The 26466-nt window shown below is 45.8% G+C and overlaps 1 protein-coding gene across 3 annotated transcripts in view; it reads right to left on the bottom strand.

Annotated features, from left to right (window-relative positions):
- The window catches only part of sgsm2 (small G protein signaling modulator 2), a 43367-nt gene that overhangs the window by 5111 nt on the left and 11790 nt on the right, over window positions 1-26466 (bottom strand). The window contains exons 3-20 of one of the 3 annotated variants that reach the window (XM_068584741.1): window positions 14881-15049; window positions 11713-11880; window positions 11329-11396; window positions 9356-9504; window positions 8490-8624; window positions 8108-8232; window positions 7456-7523; window positions 7060-7223; window positions 6689-6821; window positions 6327-6464; window positions 4067-4229; window positions 3898-3962; window positions 2326-2471; window positions 2116-2244; window positions 1851-2033; window positions 778-1179; window positions 241-365; window positions 54-136 (exon numbers count right to left, since the gene is read on the bottom strand). In XM_068584741.1, coding sequence (XP_068440842.1) covers window positions 54-136; window positions 241-365; window positions 778-1179; window positions 1851-2033; window positions 2116-2244; window positions 2326-2471; window positions 3898-3962; window positions 4067-4229; window positions 6327-6464; window positions 6689-6821; window positions 7060-7223; window positions 7456-7523; window positions 8108-8232; window positions 8490-8624; window positions 9356-9504; window positions 11329-11396; window positions 11713-11880; window positions 14881-15049 — 2613 coding nt within the window. The remainder of the gene's footprint in view (window positions 1-53; window positions 137-240; window positions 366-777; window positions 1180-1850; window positions 2034-2115; window positions 2245-2325; window positions 2472-3897; window positions 3963-4066; window positions 4230-6326; window positions 6465-6688; window positions 6822-7059; window positions 7224-7455; window positions 7524-8107; window positions 8233-8489; window positions 8625-9355; window positions 9505-11328; window positions 11397-11712; window positions 11881-14880; window positions 15050-26466) is intronic. The other 2 variants (XM_068584742.1, XM_068584743.1) reach the window with 2 other exon arrangements.

The raw sequence follows: 26466 nt of genomic DNA, 5'->3' as shown, positions 1-26466 counted from the left end.
TTACAGTAATGGTTGCCAGAGATGTGGCGTGTGAGAGGACTCTGGGTTCTCACCATCGTCCAGGATGACCATGAGCGGAGCCAGCAGGTCACACATGCCCTGAACATAGCCGACCTCCAGGTGCTCCCACACATAGCTGCAGAGGAAACGTTATTCTGTCATCCTGTCATGCACTTGGAATACGACAGTCAGGTGATTTACATATATACAGTTGTAATGGAGGGTCAGCTCCGTAAACACCTGCACATGATGTTGCGTAGTTTCTCCAGGTTGGCCGTGGTGAAGTAGTAATAGTTGCGGTCGCAGCGCTGCACGTCTTTGTCGATCCGGTGCAGGTTCAGGGCGACGGTGTCCAGCAGCTCAATCTACACAACGGACACACAACAGACACACAACAGACACACAGCGGGCCATGTTAGCAGCTGTAAACCAGCGGCCTCTGGCCTGTAGGTCACTGGTTCCCAGTCAGATCCAACAAACATCAACAAAGACATTACAGGGTTCACACACATGTTGACCAATGACTTTAAACCAAATGTTCATGAGCAAACATTGTGTGAAATGTGTGTGTGAACAGTAAAAAGTGATAAAATGTAGTATTTAAACCAACAATGAGGATTCAAAGCATACAGTAAACCTTAAATGACTCAAATGAATGAAGACAATAGTTTGATTAAAAGAATAAACATTCATATAGATGCCTGTATGTATGCTGCTGATATTTTGAGTCTCTTTCTTTTAAAAGCAGATTCATTATTTCAAACGGCGTCGACGCACTGTGTACGAGGAGAGCGACGGCGGCGTCTTCTCCGCGGCCGCTCCGCCGGTCACCAGCTTGTCCAGCTGGCTGCAGAGCCGGTCCTCCGTTAGGGGGCCCACGCAGCCCCCCGGGCCCCCCGGGGTCCGGCCCTCCTCCTCCTCCCCGCCGCCGCCCACGCCGCCCTCCTCCTCCGTGCTCTGGCCGTCGTCGATGCTGGACAGGATCTGCGAGTGAGCCGAGGTCACCGAGTAGTTCCTGGAGGAGGGCAGGCCCGAGTCGGGGGAGTCGAACTCCACCAGGGGGCGCTCCTCGGGGGGCTGCGCCGCGGGGGGCAGCAGGGCGGTCGCGGTGGAGCTGCCGTCCTCTCCGCAGGGGGTCTCCTGGCTCCCTGCGTCCGGCTCGTCCACGGACATGAACACCTGCAGTGGAGCGCACCGTTTAGCAGCTAGGAAACATGTACGACTTCTTGTACAAACATGTACAACTTCTAGTATAAACATGTAAAACTTCTAGTATAAACATGTATAACTTCTAGTAGAAACGTGTACAACTGCCATGTCGTGGGTGCCAAGTCGTGTGTGCCATATCCATATCGTGGGCCATGCTTTGGGCGCCATGTCGTGGGTGCCATGCTTTGGGCGTCATGTTGTGGGTGACATAACGTGGGTCCATGCTTTGGGCGCCATGTCGTGGGTGCCATGCTTTGGGCGCCATGTCGTTTGTGACATAACGTGGGTGCCATGTCATGTCGTGGGTGCCATGCTTTGGGCGCCATGTCGTGGGTGCCATGCTTTGGGCGCCATGTTGTGGGTGACATAACGTGGGTGCCATGTCATGTCGTGGGCCATGCTTTGGGCGCCATGTCGTGGGTGCCATGCTTTGGGCGCCATGTTGTGGGTGACATAACATGGGTCCATGCTTTGGGTGCCATGTCGTGGGTGCCATGCTTTGGGCGCCATGTCGTTTGTGACATAACGTGGGTGCCATGTCATGTCGTGGGTGCCATGTCATGTCGTGGGTGCCATGCTTTGGGCGTCATGTTGTGGGTGACATAACGTGGGTGCCATGTCATGTCGTGGGCGCCGCTCACCTCGTTGCTGAGCGTGGAGTCTCGGTGGACGAGGCGCAGCACGTGGCTGTCGATGCTGCTGCCCGACGAGAGCTTGGCGAAGATGGCCGACTGCATCTCCTTCTCCCGCTGCTTCACGATGACCTCGCAGGCCTTCCACTCGCGCATCACCTGCTGGTAGCGCTCGCTGATCTTGGCGTCGATCTTTACACGGAGAACATATCATCGTTCTGAAATCACACGTTGCTCCGTTCGTCTAGAGCGACGCACAAACACCAGCGCTCACCTGGCTCGTGTCTTTTTTGCCCATGCCGAACTTGTAGTGGCCCAACAGGAATGGCCACACCTCCTTCCTGATGTCGTGCTGCACGCCGCCGTAGTAAACCAGCCGCAGAAGCTCCAGCTCCTTGTAGTTCTGCACGAGATGGACGGAAATATGTGTGTATATATATATATATATATATATATATATATATATACACAAAGAGGAACCCACCTTGCAGTCCTTCTGGTACTTGCTCCAGACCTCCTTGCTGAGGCCCCCGGACGCCTCACAGGGCCGGTCCGGGGGCACGATGCTGTGGTTGACCAGCGCCGACAGGTGAGTCCGCACGGTGGACAGGTGACGGCAGTAGGCCAGCCCTGATGGGACGGACACACACACACGTACACAAACACACACACACACACACAGCATGGAGGTGAGTTCGCCATTTCAGCCGTCGCCATCTTGTTTTTTTGTAACCAGTAAACAGGAAGTGACCATATTTGAACTGAGGAGGAGCGATGTGGAGACGCCGTAGACGTCTCTGGTGTCGACCTGTCAATCACCTTGTAGCCCCGCCCCTAAAGCGTCACCTGCTTCATGGTCTGTTTGACTCTAAATGACCATCATGAAGCATGGACTTCTATACAACCAGAGGAGTCACCCCCTGGTGGTCAGGAGACAGAATGCAGCTTTAACACATGAAGCATAGACTTCTATACAACCAGAGGAGTCGCCCCCTGGTGGTCAGGAGAGAGAATGCCGCTTTAACACATGAAGCATAGACTTCTATACAACCAGAGGAGTCGCCCCCTGGTGGTCAGGAGACAGAATGCAGCTTTAACACATGAAGCATAGACTTCTATACAACCAGAGGAGTCGCCCCCTGGTGGTCAGGAGAGAGAATGCAGCTTTAACACATGAAGCATAGACTTCTATACAACCAGAGGAGTCGCCCCCTGGTGGTCAGGAGAGAGAATGCAGCTTTAACACATCCGGAGTGTTGAAACCAAATTATTTTGTTTTGCTGACTCATCTGTATGCTGATAGTTTTGTGTTTGGAATATTTGTGAACCTGCTTTTATTTAATAACTAAAGGCGTATTTTCTAATTATGGTGGCTCAATAAACTTTATATATGAAACAATAAACTCTTCAGACCGATGCTGTAATTAAAAACAAGTCTCCTCTAAAGAACAATATTTTAATACGCACTATAAATGCATTTTGTTTCCCAGCAGCTTATTACTTTACTCTTTATCAGGACGCCGTGTTCCATTATTAAAAAATTACTTTAAATCAATTGTGCTCAAAACTGAAGACAGCAAGTTGCTATTGTTGATGCAGGCGGAACAGATATACATATATATATATATATATATATACATATATATATATATATATATATATATATATATATATATATATATACACATATTTCATATACATATACATATATATAAATAGTATAATATGTATTTATTTATATATGATAACTATATATATATATGATACATTTATATATGTTATATACATAAATATATTATATATAAATTTAGTATATAATACATTTTACACACACATATATATATATATCTTCATCTATGTATATCTATATTTATATATATATATCTATACATATATATATACATATGTATAGATATATATATATATATGTATATATATATACATATATATATATATGTATATAATAGAGACAATTCATGTCACAATGAAGATACTAAGAAAATTAATTAATTAATTAATTAATATTATTAATATTAATATTTGAATCTTTACTCACATCCATAAAAGGCTCTGGAGACAATCTGCCTCTTCATGTTCTGACAGAGCATCTTCAGAGGAATCCTGGAGGAAAACAAACTTTAACAAACATCCCCACAATGCATTGCTTCCTCCAAGCCACAGAGGAAGCTGCATCATTCCGTGTCGTGTATTCGTTATTTCTTTACGTGTGAATGTCGGCCGTGTTGTGGATGCAGGTGCAGCCGAACGCCGCGCCGCCGCCGGCCGCAGAGCAGGACACACACGGCGGCTCCTGGAGCGCCGCGTCGGCCGGATGCCACGACGACGGGCTGCCGCCGAATCCCTGCAGCTCCATCATCTCCCCGTGGTCTGCAGCCGGAGAGGAGGGGGGGGGGGGGGGGGGGAGGAGGAAGAGGAGGAGGAGGAGGAGGAGGGTCTCAGTGCTCTTGAGACAAAATGAACTCCGCTGGTCTCCATGTGCACGACGACCTCTCTTACATATTATGACATCGGCCCCTCAGCTCAACCGAAAATACATATTTCAAATGTATGGATAAATATATATTTATAAATATATATGTATTCAATGTATTCATGACATCAAGAGATGAGATGGTGAGAGAGCTGGAAAAACAAACAAGCGCACAGAGGAAACCAAAAAGTGGAAAAGGAGGAAGGGGGGGAGGGAGGGAGGGAGGAAGAGGAAGCCATGCTGGGTCAGTTCATCCAGAGGAAGAGGAAGAAGAGGAAGAGGAGACAGGGATGAGGTGTGGAGGGAGGGAGGAGGGAGGGGGGGGCGTGCAGGATGCATAAAGCCAGAAATCATCTCATCAACAAACAAAAACAAATAAACACAAAGAGAGAAGGGGAGTAAAGTAAAATAAAATCATAAGAACTTCAACATTTACAATAAATGCTCTTCACCTTAATTCTTCAGGTTGGAGCTGATGACCTGTCATTAATATGAAGCTGCGCCTTTTTCCTATTGGTCGTTCGATAACCCCGCCCCCGAAAAATAAATAAAACTACTAATATTGAGAACGGGAGAATAAAAACAATAAAAAGCAAACAGAAGAAACGCTGCAACATTCAACCTCCCCCTCTTTACTTTGGGACTAGACGGGATCGACAACTGTGGTTTTTTATTTTTTTGGGGGGTGCACAAACGCTCCACGTCTCTACGTCTCTACTGCGGAACCCCACAGGACCGTAATGAGAGGGTGAGGGGGGGAGGGGGGGGAGGGGGGGTTAGTGAAGAATTACAGTGAACAGCATCGCAGCAAACGACTGCTCGGACAGGAAGAACTGAGGAGGAGGAGAGAGGAAACCAAAAGCAACAACCAACACAAAACACCACCATGAAAAATGGGTGCGTGCCCCCCCCCCCCCCCCTCATGCATCGAGCATGTTGCAAGTGAGAAATGAAAAAGCCAAAACCAATTGAGGCCGAGCAGAAACCCAAAAGTGTTGAAAGGTTCCAGAGCTCAACAGCACGCCGCGTTCACAGAAGTGGAACGTCGTCATTTGTGGAAGTTTTAAAGCTTCAAACTCGATGATTCCAATGCCGCCATCTTGGTTTTTTTGCAACCAGTGAACAGGAAGCGACCATATATGGACTGAAGAGGAGTGACGTAAAGACGGCGTATACGCCTCTGGTAGAGACCTGTCAATCACCTTGAGTACTTTTAACACATGAAGCATAGACTTCTATACAACCAGAGGAGTCGCCCCCTGGTGGTCAGGAGAGAGAATGCAGCTTTAACACATGAAGCATAGACTTCTATACAACCAGAGGAGTCGCCCCCTGGTGGTCAGGAGAGAGAATGCAGCTTTAACACATGAAGCATAGACTTCTATACAACCAGAGGAGTCGCCCCCTGGTGGTCAGGAGAGAGAATGCAGCTTTAACACATGAAACATAGACTTCTATACAACCAGAGGAGTCGCCCCCTGGTGGTCAGGAGAGAGAATGCAGCTTTAACACATGAAACATGGACTTTGGTGGTTTCTCTATGGTCCAATCAAACGCCGAGGATTTGATCTCAACCCCTCTTGTAACTTTTTACACGCTTCAAACACGAGAAACGTCACAGAAGCTAAAGATGCTCCAACTTTGAGACGGCTTTGTTTGTCAATTTTGTGTCGCGCAACCCATGAACGCCGGCAACTCTCGCCCCTCTCCACACTATTGGGCCTTTGGAAGCACACACACACACACACACACACAGACACACACACACAGGCAGACAAAGCTGGGAGTGTTGGGAAGTTGGAGAGAGAGAGAGAGAGAGAGAGAGAGAGAGAGAGAGAGAGAGAGAGAGAGAGAGAGAGAGAGGAGTGGCGGTGGGCGGGCATGATGGGAGGGATGCAGGGAGGGACGTCTTAAGCCGGGGCGGGGTGAGGTCTCAGAGCAGGGTGGGGTGTGGTGGGGTGGGGTGGGGTGGGGTGTGTTAAGGTGATAAAAACCTTTCATGACATTAGGGTCTGTGAGGTTCCGCGAGCAGATCATTGAGATCATAGCATGGAGCCTATCTTCCTCTTCCTCGTCGTCGTCCAGCGACGGAGCACGGCTGCCCGTGGCGTGGTGGTAGTTTATGGTGACTGCTTGCACCAGTGGGACGACAAAGAACACAGTTAGAACAGTGTCACCCAGCGGGGCCTTTGGGTGGGGGGAGGGAGGCGGGGCGGCCTCACACTTGCACCCGCAACTTTTTTTTTTGCAAACAAATCAAGCAGATACACATTTTGTTCTTATTTTGTTCAGGTTTCCTTCGACGATGCGCCGCAGCCCGCCGGTGCACAGCAGCGGCGGCGGCGGTGTCACTTACTGGCGTCCTGGCGGTACCCGGGGTACACGATGCGAAACACGTAGTCGGCGGCCGTCTGCTCCTCGCCGTTCCCGTCCTGGTCGAGGAGCCGGGCGGTGCTGCTCCTCTTCTTCAGTTTAGGGAACACTTTCCCCTGAGAAACACAAACAAAATGTGTCAAAGTTTTGCATTTCCAAATAGGAAAGAGAACTTTTTACAAGGTTTTGTATATATTGCGTGAGCTGAAATGGTTGTGGAGTACCCCAGGGAGCTGTTATGGGTCCCCTTCTTTTTTTATCCGTAATCATTTTTAAAGGATTTTTGCAATTTACCGAATCGTTAAATTTGTCATCTTTTTGCAGACGATACAACTGTGTTTGAAGGTGACTCACCTTGCCTTTCTGGGACCAGAGGGGGGGCTCCAGCTGGCCCCGCGGTAAAAGACCCGTTTCCAGGCAGGAGAGGAAAGCCAGCAGGTGACCGCCGGGGGGGAAGTGAAGAGGCGGCCGCTGGATTCCATCCTGACTGACCAGAACCAGCGTGCCGCCACAATCAGCTGCACAAAAAACAACATTTTATGCAAGAATGAGAATATATATGAAGTTATTGATCTCTATACATTGTAATGGAAGGACTTAAAGGACAGCAGATTAAAGGTGAAGAAGTGGTCACCTAGATAAATTAGGCACATTAACAGAGAATATGAATCAATATGACAGAATGCTCTTAAACCAGGTGATTGATGCAGTGTGACTGAGGCATTGTGGGTAAGCAGCAGTCATACTCACGGCGTTGGTGACAGTGGATGCAGACTATCTGGCGCAGAGGGACAGTCAGAGCGTAGTCCCAGTAGATGCTGACGGAGACGGACAGACGCAGTTATTATAGGACACGAAAGGTTTTAGGCAGTGAAAAATATTATTTAAATAATAGAAATAAAAAAAGATATCCTCTAAGAAAATCGAATGTGACACGGTATAGCCTTGACGTCATGAAGTTTCTAAAATGTATAAAAATTAAATATAAAATAACATCAGAGAAATAGTAATAAAATAAATAAATGCAAACCTATTCTGACCTCAAAATATTAAAATGCTAAATAAATAAAATAAAATAAATTAATTCAAACCTATTCCAACCTAAAATGTATTTTAAAATCTAGAAATAAAATAACATCAGAAAAAATAATAAGAAGAAGAAATAAAAATGTTGAAATATTAAAATTTTTAATAAAATAAAAAATAAAATAAATAAAAAATAAAATAAATAAAAAATAAAATATATAAAGTAAATAAAATATAAATACACGTAAACCTTTTATAACCTCGAGGTAAAGCGTGAGGCTTTAGAGGACTCTTCCGAGTGTCATTTAATGCCCTTTATATTATATCAATACATTATATATGATCTATAAATGCATATTGGGTTGCTTGCCCTCACCTCTTCTCCAGGTCACAGTCCCCCAGCGTGCCGTTGATGAGCTGGTTGGGCGTCCACTTCAGGGTCAGGTTCTCACCGGCCTGGTGGAGCGACAGGTAGCCACGCAACACCTCCATGTCCTTCTTCTGCCGGAGAGCAGGAAGAGAGGAGGAAGAGAGGAGGAAGAGAGCAGGAAGAGAGCAGGAAGAGAGCAGGAAGAGAGGAGGAAGAGAGCAGGAAGAGAGGAGGAAGAGAGCAGGAAGAGAGCAGGAAGAGAGCAGGAAGAGAGGAGGAAGAGAGCAGGAAGAGAGGACACGACATGAGTCCTCGATTGGGTGAAAATCCCACTTCTGGGCTCGTAGCCGAGCTCCAAGTCGGACCGCCGGCGGTCCCGGTGTCGTACCGGCTGCACCAGCACGTTGTTCTTCCCGTACAGGAGGTGCGTTCTGGAGTTCTGGTGCAGGGACTCCACGTACTCCCTCGCCGACGCCGCGAACCGGTCCTCCGACATGCTGCCACTCGACTGCCTCTTACGGATCTGGAAGACAAAGGGCCGCTCAGTACATCCCACACCAGCCGGGTTCTGACCCCCGGTGTAACAGGCTGTCGTATATATCCGGTCCGGACTATTGCTGGGGTTAAAAGACAGATTATACACCGGGTAAATTATAGCCTTGGCTAATTTATACTCCTCAAACCAGGTTATACCCCCATGATATAGTAGTGTTGAGTGATACACACAAGAATTACTTAATTGTTCAACATTTTATCGGAGGTTCAGTTTTTGTTATTGAAGTTAAATGAAAAAGCTGATTTAAACCTCTAAACTCTAAAATATAGACTTTCATTACTTCAACCAGAAACACTTTCTAGACTTCCACAAAGATGGAAGGTTACGATATCCTGAAACTTCAACTTCTAAGACGAGCAACACAATGTAAATGTTCAAAGTTAAACGCTTATACCGTCATCAAAACATCATTCCAAGATGGCCGTTGATAAGTGGATCTGATAAGACTGTGCCTAGCGCGCTACACCGATGCTAACGTTGTAATTATCACTCAAATTTCAACTTTATGATGCAACAAAAATGACGCAAATTGCGGTAGAGCTGAACGTGGCTAGCTAACGTTAGCTAACTAGTTTATCCCCCGGGGGGTGTTCACTCTGGCCTGAGCCAACGTAAACCCAGGTTTATTAATCTGGGTGCGGGTTAATTTTGCAGTAAATAATAATAACTATAATAATGAAAGCGGCCTCCACACTCACCCCGAGAGCGGGCCGCCGGCCGGCCGAGGTGTCCTGGCCCCGGTGGGCGCCGTGGATCCGGTGGCGCTGAACCAGCTCGTTGGCCGACGGGTCGGTCCAGAAATGGTCCGAGGTCTTCAGCTTGGTGTACTCCAGAGCACACGGCCCCACTGGGGACGCACACGGGGAAACGCCGCATTTAAAGAAGGATGAAGGTGTTTTGAAACTGGCACAAAGCTTACAGGGTTCCTCGGATAATTAATTCTTGAATAAAAGACTTGTCTTTTAGATTTTAGTGAGAATATTAAGTATAATAATTGGTTTAATTAGGGCCGGGCAAAGCTGAAAAAAAGGAACTGATTGATCTCAGGATCTTTCTGTGATGAATCGCATGAGGCGCAAATTCAATGATGTAAAGTAAAAAGTAAAGTAAGAACTAGTGTATCGCACGCTTTTAATTTAAAGTGATGTCATCAGAACAATATAACAGCAAGTTAACATACATACAAGTATAGTTTATACATCTGTTTTCTGTATTTTTTCTGAACAGGTACCAGAAAAACATGTGTGTGTTCAGTAGTAAGGGTCCCTGTGAGGGACAAAACACCCCTACTTTGGTCCATGTTGAAAAACATTCATAAACGGTCAGAGCCTGTGATAACGGTGATAAATGTGCAGGAGGTGTGATTAAAACATGCGCGGCGGTTTTGATAAATGCAGCAGAAAAGGAGCTAAAGGAGCACACTGTAAAATATATCATTTTAAAAGTTGAAGTAATGTGTTTAAGGGCCAAAAGTCACACAGATTTATCATCTTTTTGTGCGGCCAAAAGAAAAAAAATCACATTTTATTGATAATGTGCATTTCTGTCCCTGCTGTTCCCCGTCTGTCCACCAGGCGTCTTCAGCGTGTTTCCGCTGCTCTGCACAGCTGTTTCTGTCTCGTTAGCTCGTTAGCTCCTCGTCCGTCGGCGTGGACGCAGAGTTTATCGCGTCTCTGTTCTCGACGTCGTCTTCCGCTTCAGTCGAGTCGAGCGTTTTGTTTTTTTTCGTTCCCGCCTCGCTGCTCGACGTTCATCTGCTCTGACGAGCGGCCACGAGAGCTTTTCTACCACTGAGGCCTGCGATGACGGTCTGATTACCTTCGGCATGCTGACGCCTGGAGGGGATCATGTGTGTGTGTGAGTGAGTGCATGTGTGCGTCTGTCCACGGATGATCTCACATACTACTGAACCCATCAGCCTGATTTATTTTGTGACTGTGTGCTCAAGGACTTCTCTTGTTTCTGCATTGCTTCTCATGCGAAAAAAAAATACATTTCATTGACTGTTTCTATAACTGAGTAGAATTATTATAATATATTTTTACATTTAACACGTGTAACACATTTTTTCTTCCTTTTTCATAAAACCCTGACATTGAGAAACATCTTGGGTCGTTATTAATGGAGTTTTTTGCTTTCCAGATGACCAATAATTCCCAGATAATTTGGAGGTATAAAAAATAACGTATATGTTCTCCACCTCAACATGAACCAGGAAGTATAAAGAATGCAAACAGGTTTAGTCAAATCGGTCTTTCTTCCGGGAGACTTTTTATTTGTCATTTCACTTCCTTAACCTCTGTAGATATTTTATCTCAAACCCAGAACATTTCCCTGACTCAGTAGTTTTACACCTGTGAAGGAGGAAGTTTATTTTGAAAGGACTTCATGTAACAAACGTTAATTAACAAAGGAAAGAAGGAAGAATTCCTACAAGCCGTTAGCTTAGTGCTAACATGTAGTCATGTGACCAGGATGTAGTTCCTCTTTAGCTGAACGTTAGCGTTTTACCGCCACAGACGAGATTATTATCGAGGCGTTGGTGTTTTTCGGGGGGATCTAATAGTTGATTTAACATGAATACAGAGCTTTTGTTCTGGATTCTGTGGTTTCATACTTTTGGTTCCTGGCCTCTGGGGGTTGCAGCTACAGCTCGGGGTGATGTACTCACCCAGCAGGGCGGCCAGGATGGGCCCGAAGACGGTGTCATGCATCAGAGCTTCCCTCTCGTAGTATTTACTGCAGAAAGAAAACACACAGGGGGATTCAAGATTATTAAACTAATGGCTGCATTGCATTCTGGGACATGTATCACAAAGACAGATCAATACTCTAGCTAATAGCAGCTCACGACGGCAGCTAACGGACGCTAAAGACGGCTGAACCGGAAAGGCAAGCAACTAACGGTGGACTCGCGAGAGGTTATACACATGCTATAATAATGCTAAGTTTAGAAATTTGTCATGGAATTTGTCCATTTTCATCTCATTTTAAATCCTCTCACTTACGCTACTGATACTGTTTATTCTTCGATTCAAAATACCAAACAAGTCACCTGGAGTTGTCCACGATGTACTGCACCAGCTTGTCCAGGACTTTCTCGAAGAGAGCCGTCCGGACCCAGATGTGTTTGATGGCCTGGGCGGAGAGCGGCTGAGGGGGCCGGCTGGTGGTGGAGGAGCCCTGCCGCCTCAGGGGCTCGGGACCGGCACTCTGGGTTCTCCTGCAGGGATCAGAGCGTGGGGTCGTTTTCTAACCGAAAAACATATTTTGTTTGACTGAATAAGAGTTCACAAAGGTCTAGAACTTTTGAAAAAGGTCTGGAACTCTTTACAAAGATCTAGAACTCTTGACAAAGATCTAGAACTCTTAAAAAAGGTATAGAACTCTTGACAGAGGTCTAGAACTATTGACAAAGATCTACAACTCTTGACAAAGGTCTAGAACTATTGACAAAGATCTAGAACTCTTGAAAAAGATCTAGAGCTATTGACAGAGGTCTAGAACTCTTGACAAAGATCTAGAACTCTTGACAAAGATCTAGAACTCTTGAAAAAGGTCTAGAACTTTAAACAAAGGTCTAGAACTTTAAACAAAGGTCTAGAACTTTAAACAAAGGTCTAGAACTCTTCACAAAGGTATATAACTCTCTAAGATGTCAATGCTTTCCTGGATTGTGTCTCTTGTTGCAGATTTCGATGCTTCAGGTTTTAATCTTTCTAAATAAAGATGCACTATTAGTCTGTGGGTTGTTGTTCGGACACAAAACAATAACTTTGCAGATATACATTCTTTTAGAGCAGGTGGTCTACAATAATATACACATACGTTGTAATGTGCATTATACACATGCTGGTTCTTCACCTTCCATACTAATAAACCGATTATGGAGAAGAACTGCACTTCAAAACGTTTCTTTCAAGACTCCTGTAAGAAGTCAAACACAGTTTACTAAAAGTAGTTCAGTCGACTCAGCACACACACTTCAGAGCTGCAGGAACCTCTGAAGGTGCAAGAGAAGCAAAGGGAAGGTTAATAAATGGTAACGATTGACCATGAGGAGGCAGCACTGCGCTGCATAACGAGGCGTTCAAGACTGTAGTTCATCACAGCTCCTCCATAGACGCTCTGTGAAGAGATCAGCTGACTGAATGGAGACGAGAGAGGAGCACTCTGATCCCTGCACTTCCACAGCCAGCAGACGTTCACACACTTCACCACGCTGACAAGTGTACTGAGGGTGTGTGTGTGTGTGTGTGTGTGTGTGTGTGTGTGTGTAGGAGGCGGAGGGGGGGGGGGGGGGGTGCTGCCGCAGTCCCGACGTTATCAATCCCCCAGCATTCATGTGAGTGTGCTCAGTCACGATTCTGGCAATCCCCTCTGCTTTAGACGAAGCATGTCTGTGTGTGTGTGTGTGTGTGTGCGTGTGTGTGTCTGTGTGTGTGTGTGTGTGTGTACTAACTCTTCATCCTAGAAGAGAAAACCTTAAAGCTGACACAACTATCTCCACTGATTATACTGATTGTTTCTGTATTAATTTATTCGTCTCATATTCTTCCGCCATCAGAGTGACGCAACCAGGAAGTGAGCGTCACAAACAGCCAATGAGACGATAATTACATGAAATAAAGAGACGTTTATGATTCTTAGAAGTTTATCTCTCTCTCTCTCTCTCTCTCTCTCTCTCCCTCTCTCTCTCTCTCAAGTTGCCATAGTAACCAGGGTAAATGAGAGATGGAACCCTGAGGTGGGATGACAAGGAAGAGCGAGGAGAGAGGGGGGGGGCTGTGTGTGTGTGTGTGTGTGTGTGTGTGTGTCTCTGTGTGTGTCCTGGTAGAAGGGCGCGACTCGTGCAAACCAGATCCATACGCAATAATAGGCTTTGATGTTGTGCGTCTGGGGAAATAACGACCAATAAGATGTGATGGATGAGGGAGAGAGTGAGTGTGAGTGTGTGTGTGCGTGTGTGTGTTTGTGTGCGTCGTGCTCGCTTGTTGCACAGAAGCTTTCTGTCCTTCATTTGGGGGAAACCTCTCTGCAGAGAGACGTGCGGTCGCAAACAGCTCGGCTGGAACCTGAGAGCCTGAGACGAAGCAGTTTATCATCCTGTGTCTGTGCAACACACACACACACACACACACACACACACACACACACACGCACACACCTGAGGCTTCTCTCAGTGTGCACACAGATTGCTCTTCTTTAGTAAACCTGACTGACCACTGAGACGCTGGTCTGCTGTGGACATAAACACTGTGAGGGGGCGGGGCATGTTGAGTGGCAGATAGGTGAGAGGGAGCACACACACACACACACACACACACACACACACACACACACACACACAATCATGCTATTAATTACACCTGCTTATTTTCCTGGTATAGCAAATGCAGGTCTAGAACTCTTCACAAAGGTCTAGAACTCTTGACGAAGGTCTTGAACTCTTGACAAAGGTCTAGAACTCTTGACGAAGGTCTAGAACTCTTCACAAAGGTCTAGAACTCTTGACGAAGGTCTAGAACTCTTGACGAAGGTCTAGAACTCTTCACAAAGGTCTAGAACTCTTGACGAAGGTCTAGAACTCTTGACGAAGGTCTAGAACTCTTGACGAAGGTCTAGAACTAGTTACAAAGGTCTAGAACTCTTGACGAAGGTCTAGAACTAGTTACAAAGGTCTAGAACTCTTGACAAAGGTCTAGAACTAGTTACAAAGGTCTAGAACTCTTGACAAAGGTCTAGAACTAGTTACAAAGGTCTAGAACTCTTGACGAAGGTCTAGAACTCTTGACAAAGGTCTAGAACTAGTTACAAAGGTCTAGAACTCTTGACAAAGGTCTAGAACTAGTTACAAAGGTCTAGAACTCTTGACGAAGGTCTAGAACTCTTTACAAAGGTCTAGAACTAGTTACAAAGGTCTAAAAACTTTTCACAAAGGTCAAGAAACTTTTCACAAAGGTCACGTATCACATGGAGACGGTTCCACTTCCTGTCTTGCGTTATTGTCGCAGATGTAAACTTGTTCTGGTGCGTGATGAGATCTGCTCTATGCTTCTCATCCTCATCATCACACTGTGGGCTGTGATGGAGAGGAGTGTCACTTCCTCTCCAGTTAAGATGACAGATCCCCTCAATTACCACAAATGTAACTAAGGAAAGACTCAGTGAGACTTGTTTGGCTCTCTGTCGCGTCGCGTTGTGTGTCTTTAACACTTCTGACCTGGTGATCTCCGCCTGCTGCTGCAGCTGCTCCTGAACTTTACGGCAGACCTCGCCGGCCGTGTCGTAGACTTTGCCGACCTTCGTGAAGAGGGCGGCGATCTTGTCGCTTCGGAGGAAACCGGCCGCCCGTCTCTTCAGCAGGTGACCCAGACAGGCCTCGATGGCGGCTGGAGAGAGGACGAGAGAGAGGAGCGTTAACCCTTTAGATAGATAGATAGATAGATAGATAGATAGATAGATAGATAGATAGATAGATAGATAGATAGATAGATAGATAGATAGATAGATCTGGTTAGAGATGGAGCTGCAGGATGCTGGCTGCTCCTCAGCGTGGTCGGACTGTTGCATAATAACTGCGTCTGTGTGTAGGAGTCCAAAACTTCTGCACAACATTTACAGGGAGAAAAAAAACAGATCTGGCCCTCATTAGCTTCATGATGGAGGAGCCAAGTTGTGTAATGTGTGATATCTCTTCAAATCTCCTTGTTTGCTTCCGTGTGTGAAATAAAAAACAGGCGAAAGGACATCTCGGTGCATAAAAACCTTAAACCCTCCCCAGAAAAAGCTGCACATGCCTGAAACGAGCACTGTGCATGAGGTATTATTCATAGCAGTGCCTTCAAACTGCTTGGCTTCCACCTTAACATCAAACCTCCCGTGCGTACAGACAGGAACACTAAATATATCCCGCTCACAGGTCACTCCTCTGCAAGAGGAAACGCCCCCCTTAAAATATACATAGTCTTCATTAACTTCCCCGTGTGTAATTAGAGGGCTAATAGGTAATTATAGAGGCGACAGAGCCGCTCACGTGTCATCCGGTCACAGCGCTGGAGGGCTGGAGCTTTAATCAGACCTTCACCAGCCTCCATCTTCCAAAACCAGAGGAGGAAGAAACGGAAGGTTTTAATACACGAATGAAACCAGTCAGGCCGATATCTATCATCTATCTATGCATCCATCTATCCATCCATCTAATATATTCAATATTCATCCATCTATCCAACATATCCATCTAGCAATCCATTCATCCATCCATCTAGCCATCCATCCATCTATCCAATATATCCATTCATCCATCTATCTAATATATCCATCCATCTAGCCATCCATCCATCTAATATATCCATCCATCCGTCCATACAAAACAAAGGAAAATTCCCACATATAAATGTTCCCTTTCAAGACATTTTTCATGTTACACTAATAAGACACAAACACATGTACAAAGAATATGTGGCATTAATAAAAAAGGTAAATAATGTCTACAATCCAATGATATAATATAGATTATTCTGCAGGAGTGCATGGATGAACCTACTGGTCACAACAGCTCTCGGATGGCTCCGCCTACACTCGTAGAACTAAGTTACAATGCGTAACTGATGATAATTGATCTCAGTGACTGGGAGGTTTTTCAGATGGAGGCCATGATTGGACCAACTGGGGAAGTGTGAAGGAGGGGAGCAGAAGAAAAGGAGGGATGGGTGAGCGTGGAAGAGGGGATGGCCCGAAGCCGCTAACGGGCTCATTAGGAAGCTAGTGGTCGAGTAATGACCTGCCAACGATGGACGTCCAGCGCTCCAGATGAACAGACAGAAATAGAAAGGAGAGAGAGACGGTAATGGGAGATGTATATTTAACCAGTGGAAATGACGAAGATCCACAGAACAAAGAAGTCCACTTCATCCCGTTTCAAATAGATTTAATTGGATTCGTTTCAGCTTCTCAAATGTGAATATGTATCAGTAAAGTGAAGGTTATTGGGTTTAAACAAGTGAACAAACACTTACACAACACAGGAAATAGCAGCAGGAAGTAATTTCCCCCTAATTTTTGTATATTTTATTGGCTGCAAGACTATTAATTAGTTTGTAAATCATGTTCCTGGTCAATGAGGCAGCAATAATCACCTAACGGCTCCATCAGAGTTGATATTATTTTTGATTTACAAGATGAATTGTGAACGATTCTGACTTCGTCCTACACAGTAAATATTGATTTACCAAATATTTCCCACCGTGTGCATTTTGAGGCAGAGGGGAGATACAAATGAGAAAACTGTGTTCCAACGATCCTGATTAACTGTCAACTCCAGTTCTCCTCCTCCCAGTCTGAGGGGGCGTTCATATTACTGCTGATACGCAGATCATCATATCAAACATGGACAGATCCAGAGCAGCAATATATTTCAACATGACACGCGTTGAAACTCCTTCCAGAGGAAATTAAGTTTATGTGTTGTGAAAAACAAAAAATACGAATAACGTTGCGGGAAATATCCTGAATGCAAATGAATGGTTATGAATACACACGAGTGGTTTGTGTGTATTGAAAAGAACATGAACTGAAATGCAGAAGCCGAAGCCGGAGAAGACAAATGACCCAAAATGAAGACGCATTAGTCTCGTTCCAACATCTTCCACTCCTCTGAAGTCTGGAAAGGTGGCTGAGGAAGTTTTATTTAGTTCTCTCCTTCCCACAGAGAGGAGAGGTGTTCAAATCTGTCAAAAATGTCCCTGAAAACAAACTTGTATCTGGTTGTATAGAAGTCGATGTTTCATGTGTTAAAGCTGCATTCTCTCTCCTGACCACCAGGGGGGCGACTCCTCTGGTTGTATAGAAGTCGATGTTTCATGTGTTAAAGCTGCATTCTCTCTCCTGACCACCAGGGGCGACTCCTCTGGTTGTATAGAAGTCTATGCTTCATGTGTTAAAGCTGCATTCTCTCTCCTGACCACCAGGGGGCGACTCCTCTGGTTGTATAGAAGTCTATATAAGTGACTCTACTTCTCTCTTGATGTATTCCCTCAGTAAACATTGTAAACATGAGTTTATGTCTCAATCTCTAGTTTCTAGTCTTCTTCTATACAGCAAGATGTTCATTTAGTACATTATGGTCTGTTAGAGTCAAACAGACCATAAAGCAGGGGAGGCTTTAGGGGGCGGGGCTACAAGGTGATTGACAGGTCTCTACCAGAGACAGATACGGTCTCCATGACTCATTTGGATCTTCTATCTCATGTGGGTTTCTTAGTCTTTCTTTCTTTTGCAGCCAATGTCTGAATTTCCGACCAACCCACTGAGAACATTTCAAAGCCAAGTTTCTGTATTTCACATAACAATGAAACATAAAAGTTGAGATGTTTTTCCACCTCCACCTGTCCAGCTCTTCCTCCCCCGTGCGTCTCCGGCTCCTCTCTTTCTTCAGAGCTGATTGAGAATGACGGGAATCAGAGGAACCAGAAGCCAGGAGAGTCGGCGGAGGAGCGTCAAGTGTTTCCTGGTTTAAAACCCACCAGAAAATACAGAAAGAAAAAAAACACACACGGACGAATTTAGACGACGCGCACACGCTCACAGTTGCACGTATGAAGCGTGGAGTCCGGTCTCTACGCTTGTGGTCTTCTTGACGTTCATGCGAAGAGACGTTTTGTTTGCTGTGGCACCGGCAGACGGCCGTGGGGGGATGGGAGGATGTAACAGGCTGTAAATGTTGGATTTTACAGCCTCAAAGGATGATACCGTGAGAATGGGTTAGTATTTTTTTGCCACATGCAGTCAGGAGCTCTGCAGGCTGGACCAGGGGGCAACTCCCTCTGGTTGTATAGAAGTCTATGCGTCATGTGTTAAAGCTGCATTCTCTCTCCTGACCACCAGGGGGCAACTCCCTCTGGTTGTATAGAAGTCTATGCGTCATGTGTTAAAGCTGCATTCTCTCTCCTGACCACCAGGGGGCAACTCCCTGTGGTTGTATAGAAGTCTGTGCTTCATGTGTTAAAGCTGCATTCTCTCTCCTGACCACCAGGGGGCAACTCCCTCTGGTTGTATAGAAGTCTATGCGTCATGTGTTAAAGCTGCATTCTCTCTCCTGACCACCAGGGGGCAACTCCCTGTGGTTGTATAGAAGTCTATGCTTCATATGTTAAAGCTGCATTCTCATTACTGACCACCAGGGGGCGACTCCACTGGTTGTTTAGAAGTCTATGCTTCATGTGTTAAAGCTGCATTCTCTCCCCTGACCACCAGGGGGCGACTCCTCTGGTTGCATAGAAGTCTATGCTTCATGTGTTAAAGCTGCATTCTCTCTCCTGACCACCAGGGGGCGACTCCTCTGGTTGTATAGAAGTCTGTGCTTCATGTGTTAAAGCTGCATTCTCTCTCCTGACCACCAGGGGGCGACTCCTCTGGTTGTATAGAAGTCTATGCTTCATGTGTTAAAGCTGCATTCTCTCTCCTGACCACCAGGGGGCGACTCCTCTGGTTGTATAGAAGTCTATGCTTCATGTGTTAAAGCTGCATTCTCTCTCCTGACCACCAGGGGCGACTCCTCTGGTTGTATAGAAGTCTATGCTTCATATGTTAAAGCTGCATTCTCTCTCCTGACCACCAGGGGGTGACTCCTCTAGCCACATGACATCTATTGCTGGTCACATGACACATGAGTATCTGTTGTGCTATAAATTTTTTGGGGAGGTCTTCCTGAACCGTTGTGAGGGTCAAAGGTCATGTCGTATGTCTACCAGTTGTGATTTGTGATTTTGTGCAATCTAAAATAATCTGAATTCACACGTTCATAGTTCATAGACTGAATCTCTGGTGTTAAAGGCCAGCTGTAGCGTTTTGCGGGCTGTGATGGGTTAATCATGACTTTCTGCATGAATCACACGCGTTTGTGATCTGAAGCTCAAACACTCGTCTGCTTCTTTAGAGATAAATCAGCGTCGTCGTCGTCACCAAGCAGCAGCTGTGACTCACAGCAGAACAGCTGTTCAGACACCGAGCAACAAATGCACAACGTTCCCAGAGTGTGACGACACCAGATGCTTTTTATTATTGTTTTAACATCTCCGCCAGTCAGACTTTGCTCTCCTTTTGAAGTGAGATCTAAATAATTAAAATGACATTTTCATTTTGAATGGAGACGTTTTCAGGGACCAAACAAAGCTGTTATGTGACCAACAAACAGCTGTGAGAACCGATACCCGCTCTCACCTCTCACCTCTTCCCTCGCTGGTTCTAATCCCCCTCTCTCTCTCTCTGCAGCTCACTCGCTCCCACGCAAAAGCAACGTGGACTCTCCATCTTCCAGAGTGTGGTGTGACATCTTGGAGGTGAAGGTCTAGAACAGGTTGTTCTGTCGGTTGTGAAGTCTTCACACACAGCGTCACCGGCTGCACATCCAGCAGCAGAAACATGACTCTCTGCCGTCGTCAGGTGGGTTTTTGTTCCCGGGAAGACGCTCATGTTGTTTTCACTCTGAACTCTCGAGTTCCACTTCCTCATAAAGCAGCGATGACACAATGCATTATAAACAGTTAATAAACGGTTAATAAACGGTTAAGATAATTTGTTTTCTCTGTGGGGCTTCGTGAGTTTGGACTCTTTAGTTCACTCTTCTCTAGATTTATCCCCTCAGAAAACATTAAAGAGAAAGAGAGAGAGAGAGCGAGAGAGAGAGAGAGAGAGAGAGAGAGAGAGAGAGAGAGAGAGAGAGAGAGAGAGAGGTGTTGGAAGTCATAAGGTGAACAGAGGAAGCGTGAGAGAGTGGAGGAAGAGGTGTGAATCACGAGGCGATAACAGTCGAAACAAACACACACACACACACACACACACACACACACACACACACACACACACACACACACACACACACACACACAGATTAAAGGCCTGGAGATGAGATGAGTGTTCGTTTCTCTTGTGAACAACAGAGGATGTCCACTAAAAACAGATACGTGTGTGTGTGTGTGTGTGTGTGTGTGTGTGTGTGTGTGTGTGTGTGTTTGACCCTAAGGCAGCAAAGGGTGAAGTGCTTTGCTTAAGGACACTTCCACATGTGGAGGAAGACGAGAGGAAACAGGAGACAGGAGAGAGGAAATGAGGAAAGTGTGTGTGTGTGTTCGTATCTGTGTGTGTGTGTGTGTGTGTGTGTGTGTGTGTGTCTGCACCGCTCTGAGCAGCAGTGTGACTCATCAGATACTTTTAGATCCTCAGAAATGGATAAAAATAGTGGCTTCATATCAGGAATAGTTCTGGTGAACGCAGCTTGAGACGGTTCTCATCAAATCGTCGTTGCCTGAACTGAACATGATACGGACATCTAAACAAATGATTAGACGATCGCTACACTGTCACAGGGATTGTTTGTGGGTCGGCATGAGGACACACTCGACACGCTGCTTCACAATAAGAGCTTTGAAATAACTCAATAACGGGGAGAATTTATCAGGACGCGTGTTCATCGAGGGAACTTTGTGAGCTGCTCTTCTTCCAATAAAACAAGATAATTAAGAATGAAAGAAAGAGTAAGCAGTCAGAGCAGTGGGGGGCTTTTATTGTGAAAGGCTCATAGCAAATACAATGTGTCCGTCCACGAATTAACAGAGCTTTGTTAGCAGCTATTCTTCAATAAAACAAATCAAAAACAATAGGACTTTTATTGTGAAAGACTTAGCACCGAATTAGCAAAACTTTGTAATCGGCTATTCTTTAATGAAACAAGTCTAAGCAGCGAAAATCAAAGTGGACTTTTATTGTGAAAAATGTATGGGAAAATAAAAGCGTTCATCACAGGATTGCTGGAGCTTCGTTAGCTGCTTTTCTTCCACAAAACTATGAAATGTTTGTTGCAGGGAGAAAAATAATGAGGGGCCTTTATTGTGAAAAGTCACTAATACTTCAGGGAGTAAGAGGAAGCAGCAGAAACAATTACATGTGTTTATTGCTGATTTAGCGTAGCTGCGCTATAACAAAGCAAGTTTACTAATGAGGAAAGAGTAAGCAGCGGAAATAACAGGGCTTTTATTGTGAAAAAGACTTCCCTTTAACGTGATGTCATCGTCACCAACTGAAGTTTTTTTTAAAAAAGGAGGATTTGTTTTCTTCCTCGAAGGCATGAAAGTATGAAAGCAACAACTCAAGCACCAGTTGAATCCAACCAGTAATAAACAATAATGTCACACACACACACACACACACACACACACACACACACACACACACACACACACACACACACACGGCGTGTCCGTCAACCTGCAGGGCCGCAAGCCACCAACTTATTAAAGACATCAATCACATCCTGCAGAGAGGCGGAGCTACAGGTCACTGGAGTTTACCTCCAAAGGAGAGACGATGGATGTGAAGGAGTGAGACACAGTGAAGGAGTGAGACACGATGAAAGGAGTGAAGGAGTGAGACACGGTGAAGGAGTGAGACACTGAAGGAGTGAGACACAGTGAAGGAGTGAGACACAGTAAAGGAGTGAGACACAGTGAATCAGTGAGACACGATGAAAGGAGTGAGACACGGCGAAGGAGTGAGACACAGTAAAGGAGTGAGACACAGTGAAGGAGTGAGACACAGTGAAGGAGTGAGATGGTAAAGGAGTGAGACACGGTGAAGGAGTGAGACACAGTGAAGGAGTGACGTGGTGAGACACGGTGAAGGAGTGAGACACAGTGAAGGAGTGAGACACAGTGAAGGAGTGAGACACAGTGAAGGAGTGAAGTGGTGAGACAGGGTGAAGGAGTGAGACATGGTGAAGTGGTGAGACACGGTGAAGGAGTGAGACACAGTGAATCAGTGAGACACGGTGAAGGAGTGAGACAGGGTGAAGGAGTGAGACACAGTGAAGGAGTGAGACACGATGAAGGAGTGAAGGAGTGAGACAGTGAAGGAGTGAGACACGGTGAAGGAGTGAGACACAATAGTGAGACAAAAAATAAAATAGATTTTCTGTTCAAAATGGTCCTTTGACCTCAAAAGAAGGAAGTTTCTGTCTTACAGAAAAGTGAAGTCTGAGGTTTTCCTGAAACTTTTGGTTGATCTGGAAAGTCTGTTTTAACGCGGCGCTCTGAGTGGCGCTCTGCTTTTCGACAGCTCTTGTGAGAGATGAGGATCTGAAGCAGCCGCTCGAGCTGCAGCTCCGTCAGACCGACAGGAAGGAGACGAGCGAGCGCTTCCTAATTAGCTTTGTCTTCATTAGAGCTGCTAATGATCTTCGGTGGAGACAGCTCCAGATGCACCTGCCACTTCTTCTCTACGTCAGCAACAAATGCTCAGCCGAATGACACAAAAGCAAACAAAATACAATTTGTGTTTGTCATTTTGACGGATGTGCAAGTATACACACGTTTTATTTGTATAAAAAAACAAGATGGCGACGGCGAAATCACTGAACTAGACGCTTCAAAACGCCCATTTCTCAACACCAATCTGTCGTCAGACCCTTTTCCTCCAAAATGTTCTCCCCAAACTAAAAGTGTGTGTCTCTGCAGCCACTAGGGCTGTTGAATAATGTTGTGTTACAATAAAAGGAACACATGTGAGATGTTCAGATGTGTAAATATCAGTCTACATGTTTCTGGTTCAGAGGAAATGAAGATGACACAGAAAGAAATGAAAAGGTTTCAGGTCCAACTCTAAAAAAATGACTTTCAGGATGATTATTAGTTTGAAATGAAGCAGCTGTGAAGTCACAACTCTAACAAACCATAACACAACATGTGAACATTCAACACGTGAACTTTCTCTCTGTAAAGGTTGACTTTGATAAAATGAAGCAGAACAAAGTTACAGAGGGTTTAGAACAGAGAACATTCAGGCGAGGACCCAATGGACCCAATGGACCTAATGGCCCTATTGGGTCCATTGGGTCCATTGTGTCCATTGGGGTCATTGGGTCCATTGGGTCCATTGGGGTCATTGGGGCCCCACTGAGTCCTTTTTAATCCAGTCCAGGCGAGGACTTAATGGGTGCCAATAGCCCCAAGGGGTCCGTTGGAGCTATTGGCACCAACTAAGTCCTGCATTGGGGCCATTGGGGTTATCTGAGTTTTCTCATGTACTAAACCATATATTTCACTTGTATATTACTTCTGGTGTTCAATACATCCAAATACAGCAGTTTGGGGCTTTTGTCTTTATAAAACAAGCTATGATTTACAGTTTCATGGAACAATGGCTCAGTCTGGATCAGTTTTTTAAAAGCTTGTCTTTGGTCACGATATCACTGGGCTGCAGATTCTTGTCATTACACATCACGAGGAAACACAACTCTGCCTCCACGAGCAGGACATTCGTGTCCGAGACGCAGCAGACGGACAGGAGTGAAAGCTTTGCCTCGTGTGCAGAGAACGAGGGCGAAGTGGAGGTAACCGTCTCTTTCTGGCGTCCATTAGCCTCCCTCGGTAATTGCCGCATTAAAGCTCGGCCGTAACGAGCTTTCTAAAGGCTCCCGGCGTGAAAGTGCCGTCGCGAACGCGATTACTCTGAACCGGCCTCGGACTCGTTTTCCCATCGCGTGTGGTTTAATACGTTTTAATAATAATGTGCTGACTTATTGGTAAACAATAAAGCAATGAAGGAAAAAGAAAGTACTGCATTGCATGCAAATGTGTCTCGATGTGGAAAACCTCAGAGAATATCTACATTAATTTGAAAGAGAAGAAGAATCTGCAGCTCTGAGCTTCAGCGGCTTGTGTTATTTCCCTCCGTGAGCTGAATCTGGTGGATATTACAGTGGACCATAATGACCAACAACAACAACAACAACAACAACATCATTCTCTGTAATGCCGGGAAAAACTGCTGCTTTATGAGAGTAATAGTCAGTTTTTATTGCAGCGCTGAGAGGCTTGAGGTTGCTTCAGCTCTTTGTACAGTTATTTCTCTGCAGCTTTATCCCGGCAGATCAACACCAAAAACATAAACCCTTTGAAGATCGACAAACAAGCGAAGTGGTTTGGTGGAAAGGTGGACGAGCGTATGAAGCTGGAGGGAAACCACCAATGTCTTTGTTGAGGAGGAAAGAAATGAAGCTTCATCGAGGTTTCACAGGAAGAATTACATCTGACTTCTAGACGGAGGAGGAGCGACGTAGAGACGCTGTACACGTCTCTGGTGTCGACCTGTCAATCACCTTGAAGCCCCGCCCCTAAAGCATTTCCTGCTTTATGGTCTGTTTGACTCTAACAGACCATAAAGTACTAAATGAACATCAGGCTGTATAGAAGAAGACTAGAAACTAGCGGTTGAGACATAAACTCATGTTTACAATGTTTACTGAGGGAATACATCAAGAGAGAAGTAGAGTCACTTATATAGACTTCTATACAACCAGAGGAGTCGCCCCCTGGTGGTCAGGAGAGAGAATGCAGCTTTAACACATGAAGCATAGACTTCTATACAACCAGAGGAGTCGCCCCCTGGTGGTCAGGAGAGAGAATGCAGCTTTAACACATGAAGCATAGACTTCTATACAACCAGAGGAGTCGCCCCCTGGTGGTCAGGAGAGAGAATGCAGCTTCAACACATGAAGCATAGACTTCTATACAACCAGAGGAGTCGCCCCCTGGTGGTCAGGAGAGAGAATGCAGCTTCAACACATGAAGCATAGACTTCTATACAACCAGAGGAGTCGATGTTGATATCCAATAGTACTGGGACGACGGGACCGTTTTGAGCTGCATGAGCTTCTTGCAGCTGGTGAACGGTGATGGAGGAACCATTAACACACGGTTGTTTCTGTGGAAACGCTGAAAATGGAGCAGAGGATGCGAGCGGCGTCCCCGTGGGACAGAGCGCTCCTCTCTCTCTCTCTCTCTCTCTGCTTCCTTCCCTCACGACCGGCCTCGTGTCGAGGTTTCTGTGATTCATCACAGAGATCCTCTCCAACGTGTGCGTGAAAGCCTCCGTGTTGGGATCCAGGAGGAAACACGCAAACGCTGCGACCTGGACAAGGCCAGGACCAGGAGCCTGGACCCTGTACTTCCTGTTCCCCTCCCTTCAGTTCATCAATGACACACTGCAGACCCGCAGCATGAGCATGATACTGACGTGTCGTGGTGAACAGGAAGTGACCGTATTTGCGACTCTCGCCGTCGCCATCTTGTTTTCTTTTGCTACCAGGGAACAGGAAGTGACCGTATCTGGACTGAGGAGCGACGCCGTATACGACTCTGGTGTCGACCTGTCAATCACCCTGTAGCCCCGCCCCCAAAGCGTATGATGACAAGCACCTTGAAAACTAACCCGCAAGAAATGCCATAGAAGTGAACTATTTATTTATATATACGGTGATTCTGGTGTTTATTGATTTGTACACGTTTCCTTTTGTTGTGTTATTGTTTGTTATTGTGGTGAGACTTTACTGAAAAGTACAATAAAAAGAAACAAGATTACACACCACAAAAGAGTCTCTGGGTCCAGTCAGCCAATTTTGAGTCGCCTCTCAGGGCTTTCTTTCACACACACACACACACACACACACACACACACACACACACACACACACTAGTGGCATGGCCCGTCACACACACACGGCTTTGTGCAGCAGCGTTGTGTCAACAGCAGCAGATGATGCTGAGGCTCGGCCCTGCAGGGCAGTTTAATGTGATCGTCAGCGGCGCCGCGGCCGCGCAGTCAATTAGTCGACTTATCGGTCGGGAATCCAGTTTGTGGAGATGTCTGCAGCGGCAACGCGGCAACGTGGCAACGTGGCAACGGAAGGAAACCCGCATGCAAGCCAGTGTGAAACAGCTTGTAACGGATGTGAAGAGGCATGAAACTCACTGCTTGC

Source organism: Clinocottus analis, unplaced genomic scaffold (assembly GCF_023055335.1).
Source record: "Clinocottus analis isolate CAN_PGR_092001 unplaced genomic scaffold, fCliAna1.0.p SCAF_2, whole genome shotgun sequence".
In the NCBI taxonomy this organism is placed as follows: domain Eukaryota; kingdom Metazoa; phylum Chordata; class Actinopteri; order Perciformes; family Cottidae; genus Clinocottus; species Clinocottus analis.
Note: the sequence above shows the minus strand (reverse complement) of the source record. Positions and strands in the feature narration are given on the sequence as shown.